The 6982-nt window shown below is 41.5% G+C and overlaps 1 protein-coding gene across 1 annotated transcript; it reads left to right on the top strand.

Moving 5' to 3' along the window:
• The first annotated feature begins 1560 nt into the window (after positions 1 to 1560).
• LOC103443936 (histone deacetylase HDT2-like) lies at positions 1561 to 2112 on the top strand. The gene has a single exon (XM_008382841.3). It carries the CDS (start codon positions 1561 to 1563, stop codon positions 2110 to 2112), a length of 552 nt encoding a protein of 183 aa, XP_008381063.3.
• Positions 2113 to 6982: the final 4870 nt, after the last annotated feature.

Genomic DNA, 6982 nt, shown 5'->3' with positions numbered 1-6982 from the left:
TCCATTCACAGATACTTCATCGTCGAAGAGCCATGCAAAATGGGAAGGATGGAAGCGCCCCTAATAAACACACCTAAGCACATAAAGGGTCCAATTTATAAAACTCTACCATAGTAATTGAATTTCAGAAAACGAACGTCATAAACGAATTCAGGACGTCGAAGAACATAAGGGGGGACCTTGGGTACCCCTACGCGCCGCCATACACCAAATTGGGTCGCCGGAAAGTTGGTCGAAAAAGTCGTCGGCGTCGCTGTGGTTGCCGCCATGGATGGCGACGAAGAACAGTACCTCCGGTGGAAGGTTTGAGCCAAGACATTTGCCCACGCGCTGACTGGGTTATGGGTTTGGGGCTGGTTTAGTTTGAGTTTGGGTTTAGGCTTAGTGGGTTTGGGTTTAGGCTTAGTGGGTTTGGGCTTGGGCAATTAGGCTGGGTAATTGGGTTGGGTAATTAGGTTTGGGCTTGGTAGCCTGGCCCAAAGGTTTGAGCCAGTTTTTGGGATGGGTTTGGATCCGGGTTTAAAGGTTTGGGTCAACCTAGTTTCAGGCCACATGTTGCCTCTTTTTGGGCAAGTTTTCAAACGCTCATAACTTCTTCAATACTCAACCAAATCGAGTGATTCAAGAATGAAAGTTATAGTACTCAACGAGATGAAGAGAATAGTACCTTGCATGATGGCTCAATCATCGTGGTTTGGCCGGAAAACTAGGAAAAGCCTACTTTGAGCTATTTCTGCATGTAACACATATGTACAACTTAAAACAAGCTTCGATCTAACCTTAAAACACATCCCAAGGGTTTCTAGAAGCTTACCAATGTCAAAACAGTTTTGACTGAGGTTGAAGTATCGAGTTTTGCCTGAGGTTTCGACGTCCAACGTCCAAGCCTTGAGTCTTTGGGTCAGTGTTATTATGAGAGTGAACTCAGAGAGAGAGAGAAGGGAGATCGCAGAGAAAGGGCACGGGAGAGCTTAAAGAGAGAAAAAGAGAAAGTGATGGGAGAGAGAGAGAAAGAAGAAAATATCCGAAAACGTTCGATGGTTCGAACGTAGAATCTTTGTTATACATCCGAATTTGAATCCTTTTGTGCCTATGCGTTCGTAACAATGAGTACGATACGAATAAATTAATTAAATTAAGATTACGCGTTTCGATGAGACAGTCAATGGAAGTCAACTCAAGGGTACAATGGTAATTTTATAAATCTGGCAACATGAAAATACACTAAATCTGGGACGGAGTTTCACAAATAGTGACAAATCAGTTAAGTGGGCGGTCGCTGTTCTGCACGAGTATCTGGATATCTTGGTTCCGAAGAAGACAGACAGAGAGAAGATCTTGTGTCTTGGCGAGCATTTGGGACTTCGGTCGAGGTTTAAGCAAGCATTACACACTCACCTTGGTATATTTTATTTGTCAAACAAGATGGGAACTTATATTGTTGTTTTGAGATAGGGGTATAAAAGGGGTGTGATTGTTGAAGATCATCCAGTAACGAATATGAGAAGCTAGTATATTCACCTTATGAACACGTTAAAGGAAGATAGTAAAACGATCAGCATGCCAGGTAAAAGTACTCAAAAAAACAAGAAGGTAATTCATGTTAAACAAGACGACAAAGAAGAAGAGGATGATGAAACTGAGGACCAGCAAGAAGGGGAGTTGTGTGATTCACTTGATGGTGAAGTTGAGTATGATGATGTCGACAGTGATAGTGATGAAGAAGATGAATATCAGAGTGAGACAAGCGTTAAACAAAATGCTATCAATAATAAAAGACAAAGAGCTAAGAAATCTAATTGTCATGGGAAAGCACTTTTCAGAAATGCTGAAAGAGGAAGGTCGGATGGAAGAAAAGCTAGGAACTCTGCTTTTAATGTGACAGCACCTTCCAGAAATGCTGAAAGAGGAAGGTCGGACAGAATAAGAGCTAGGAAATATGATAGGGCTGGTCAACAACACTCTGGTAAGAGCGGGGATACCGTCTCTTTGGAAACTTCTAGAGGAAGACAAACTTATTTGAGACATAATATCCATCAGATTTCAAGAGCAAGATCGAATTTCTCTCAAAGCAAGGGGAGGTCATTACCAGAAAAGAAGGCTAGTGCTTAGAAAAGATTCAGCTAATTATTCTGCAACGACATTTTTTATAGGTTTGTCTCAAGCTCTAAATCTTCACTTGTTACGAGTTGGAAATTTATAGTTACCTTTACCTGCTTAATGATTTTGTGATTGAGTATAACTTCACACTTGGATGTCTGCATGCATAGGTGTTTTTAAAAGAAAGTACACAGTTTGCTCTATTGTCAATCAACTAGTTTCTTCCTTTGAGCTGGATTTTCCTTTCAAAGAAACTTGAATGAATCTGCAATCCAGAAACTCACATCTCTGTTGCCTTTGTTCAAGAATGAATATTTTCTTTAGGACCAGATAGCAGAAGATGACAGTTAGAATCTTCTAGGGGTTTTTTTTTCTGTGTAAATCATATTTTAGAGAGACATGTGACAGTTGTGGAGCCAAAAATAATCAATATGCGACACGTGGGTTTTTAGGTGAACAGGACAGAATTGCCCTCGAGACACACCAGGTTTCCTACACGCGAGCAGTGAAGAATCATCCATCAACCGAATCAAGAGTGCCCAAAATAGGTAACAAGTTCAAATTTTTCTCATCCATCTTTACTCCATATCCTCTACAAGGAAATCATTCCATAACCTTCAAAACCTTCCATATAAATTAAATTAATTAGGCTAATTAATGGATTAATTTCAAATTAATCCATTAATCACCAAATTAATCACCATTACACCCCAAAAAACATCCAAGGGCCGGCCACTCTCTCTTCCAAAGAGGGTCGGCCATGCTCTATAAATAGGACTCCATTTTCTTTGAAAGACTAGGTCCATACTCTTGCAAAACTCCAAAAAATCTCTAAACACTTTTCTCTCTAAATTCTAACTTTGGCTTCAGAGGTCCTTCAGCCAAAGCCCCCCATTCATCGTGGGTGCGTAAGGCTCTTGGCCTTGACCCGAAGGTGTTAATTGTTTTGTAGGTGCAATTTTGTCCAAGATCAAGGAGGAAGAAATTTGCATCCATAAATTGGTGCTTTCATTGAGAGTTGAGTCCCACACTCGTAAAAGACTCTCGCATCCAAGGTTTTCTATTTTCTTGTCCATTTGTAGATTTTTCATACGTTCTTATTATTAGAACTTTTTATTTGCAAAAATTCTCTGATAAAACGTAAAAGAGAAGAACAATGGCTAGAAATTTAGAAAATTCAACAGATGAAAATTTCAACATTCAAGATATGGGACCACAACAATCCACAAGGCTAAATGTGACAATAAGTGGAGCGGCACCACCACCACGAGTTTCCACCACAGGAACCACCGTGGTGGCTACCTCGGTAACCACTCGCGGCGAGGTCCATGGCACCACTACATGGCCCAAGCTGTGCCATCAAAGCAACTTAAGCCATGTCGCTTCAAGCCCAACGCGTTGCCAAGTTGAGCCCTAGCCTCGCACCCACATACGCTTGTGGCCCAACCTGCCCCCGTGGCTCAGCCTGCTCCTTCTGAGCAACCCATTCTCGTGGCCCAGCATGCTTCTGTGGCCCAACCTGCTCCCGTGGCATTCCAAGCAGCCTAAATCGGTCCAAGATTAGTTCAACCATCCTGGCTTCAAATTTATGGGCCTACGATTGAATCGGGGGAATTTTGACCACGGTTCTCCGCAGATTTGACATTTCCCAATTCAAATCTCAATCCCATAGCCTATCATAATTCCACTGCTCAATGAGGCACATTCCTTCCAAGCCCTTCCAATCTAAATGGTGAACAACACTTGTCTCGACAAGTCATAGAGTTGACGAGCGCCCTTGCACAACAGACAACCTTGGTGAATCAATTCTTGCAACACATCGAGATCCAACGTGCCTCAGACAAGATGTCCCAAAGTAGGACAAGGGCAAACAAACTTCTCCACTAGCGTCCCGGCAAGCAGCCCATCAACCAGTCACGATCCAAGCGTTCAGGCAGTTTACACTCCAGTCTAGGTCATTGGGATAGCATATACTCTCGTCTTAGCGCGTGGGGGAGCGTGCATTCCAGATTAAGCCCATGGACGAACATAAGTTAACAGTTGAGGTCACACTCTGATTATCAACATGGACAACCTTTCAGGCAAAGTGTGCATTCACAATTACGCTCGCTAAAAGTATTTTCCACCTCACATCAGAGTAGGCAACACGGTAGACGGAGTGACACGTCCCGACCTCAATATTCCCCGAATATCCGGATAAGCACATGCTAGCCGACACCTGAGGGTGACGAAAGCCATTTATTGATTACAAGAGTAATGATTAGGAGTAATACACAAGGTTTAAGGAAATGTCTAGAGTGTACAGAACACGTTCTAAAACAAGATCACAAAAAGAAAGATCATTACAGGATATCACACAAGTGAGTGATAGGTTGTTATTGGTAAGGGAATGCCTTGTACATTATGTCGTAGTCCTCGTTTTTAAGACCTAAATGGGGGCGCAAAACAAAGGTAAGTAGACTAAGTTCATATATTAATAATAATAAAACAGTTATCAAGATACTAACCTCCACAGTTTATATAAAGAAAACTACTAGTATAATAAGTAATGGATTTATAGAAAACCCTAGCATGCCAAAAATATCTCAAAAGTCATCATGGAAAATAAAATATCAAACGTCTCACAGATTGTCTCGTCGCGCGATGTACTACTAGTAAGATTACTGAAATAAATATATCTCCCGGCCCTATGCCAGCACCGTGGTCTCTGCGCTTGTAGCCAGAGATTACTAACTCCCAGCCCAATGCCTGCTTCGTGTCCCTCAGCCCGTAACTAGGGATTATTTCTCCCGGCCTATCTGCCAACACCAGATCCTCGCCCCAGGCGGCATAGTGTCCACTAGGTACGCACAAATAGTTAAGCCTCTCATAAATAACCACTTCATAGTATAAAGTCATCAATTGTCTATACTATAAAGAGGGGTTTCAAAAACATGTTCTAGCATCCTATCGTCATCCATCAAATAGTCTACCAGTTCATGGTTTTTATAGAACATACGATATATTAAAATATAGCTCAAATATAGGCCAACAATTAATTCCTCGCCAAAAACGAGATGATAAACAACATATTTCATAAACATGCTTAACATAGAATCAGTTCATTAACTCGTAAGGCATGCATTTAATTTATGCAATTAAATTATGAAGTTATGCAAATTTTAGAAAGGGTCCACTCACAGATACTCCATAGTAGCAGAGTTGTACGGAAAAGGATTAAGGAAATCCCCAACAGCAACTTCACCTAAGCACAAAAATGTACAATTTATCAAACTACCCAACTATAGAATTTCAAGAAATGGAAATGTGTCTTGGGTTTGGATCCGGATTTGGGTTTAGGTTTAGGTTAAGCAAGGTTATGACCTATTAGGTTTTGGGTTTGGATAATTTAGGAATAAAAAGGGTGGTTTGGGCTTGAGCCCAAACCCACACATACGCCAGCACACACACACACACATGTATGCACAACACACATGCACATACCTGCTCATATACATGCACACACAGCACAACACACACACACGCACGGCATAACACACACACACACGTGCACCACACTCACTCACACTTACTCACCATACACGCACACACCCACACAGACACACACACACACACTGTAAAAGCATAGTATACTACAGAGATTAAAACCCTCAAATCCCAACTCAACCTCAATGCAGATCATCATAGAAAGAACCCTAGAACTTAACATCAGTCAAGTATTAAATATTAGGTGAGAAACCTCACCTGGGGTTCAAGAATAGAGCTCGAGGCTCTCGGCTTCAATGGCAAAGCACCTCATAGTGCTCCGATGATGCATGCAAGACCATATTCTTGTTCCCCGAGTCCCATAGGTTTAGAATATGTAGATTTAAGGTTAAAGTTGTGAAGGAATAGGTGATGGTGGTCACTAAGACTCACAGTGCTAAAGAGAGATGGAGAGAGCTTCGAGAGTTAGAGAGAGAGTGAAGTTGCAGGAATTGAAGAGGAAGAAAGAGAGTGAGAGAGTAAACGTACATTTTAAATATAAAAAAAATAATAAAGAAGTGTCTGATGGTGGTGAGTGGGTAGAGAGAGAGAAAAAAAGCTACGGGAGAAGTGCGGGAGAGGAGAAAGGGAATTATGTGTGTGTGTGTGTTAGAAATTAGAAAGAAAGGAAAAAACTAGGGACACAAAAACAAGGTGGGCCCCCTAGGCACACCTATTAAATAAAACTCAAAATTACCTTTATTATTGGGGGTGGGGTTTAACAATATACCTCCTTACAGAAATTTCATCCTCGAAATTGTGAATTTACATGAAAAAAAAGGGATATTGGTTCTGCATTAATTCCTCTGTTTCCCAAGTAGCTTATTCGACCGCATGGTTGGTTCTTCCACAGTGCCTTTACCAAAGGAATAACTCTGTTCCGCAACACCTTATCCTGTCTGTCAAGGATAGCCATTAGTTCTTCTACCTAGCTAGCATCCGGATTTATTTCCAATGGCTCTAACTGGATGATATGAGAGGGATCTGGTACATATTTCCGAAGCATGGAAACATGGAAAATGTTATGGATCAGTGACAACTCCGGTGGTAGCTCCAACTTATAAGCAACTGCACCAATTCTCTCAATAATCTGATAGGGACCGACGTATCAAAGACTCAGCTTTCTTTGCTTACCAAAACGAACAACACCCTTCCAGGGAGACAACTTCAAGAACACAAAGTCGCCCACTGTAAACTCACGATCCTTGGAGTGTTTGTCTGCAATGTTTTTCTGTCGGTCTTGTGCTGCTTTCAAATTTGCCTTAATTAGTTAGATATTAGCGTTAGTGGTATCCATAATCTCTGGTCCCACCAATGGCCTTTCTCTTGCCTCTGTCCAACATAATGGCGTCCTACA

The sequence above is a fragment of the Malus domestica genome, chromosome 05 (genome assembly GCF_042453785.1).
Source record: "Malus domestica chromosome 05, GDT2T_hap1".
Classification (NCBI taxonomy): domain Eukaryota; kingdom Viridiplantae; phylum Streptophyta; class Magnoliopsida; order Rosales; family Rosaceae; genus Malus; species Malus domestica.
Note: the sequence above shows the minus strand (reverse complement) of the source record. Positions and strands in the feature narration are given on the sequence as shown.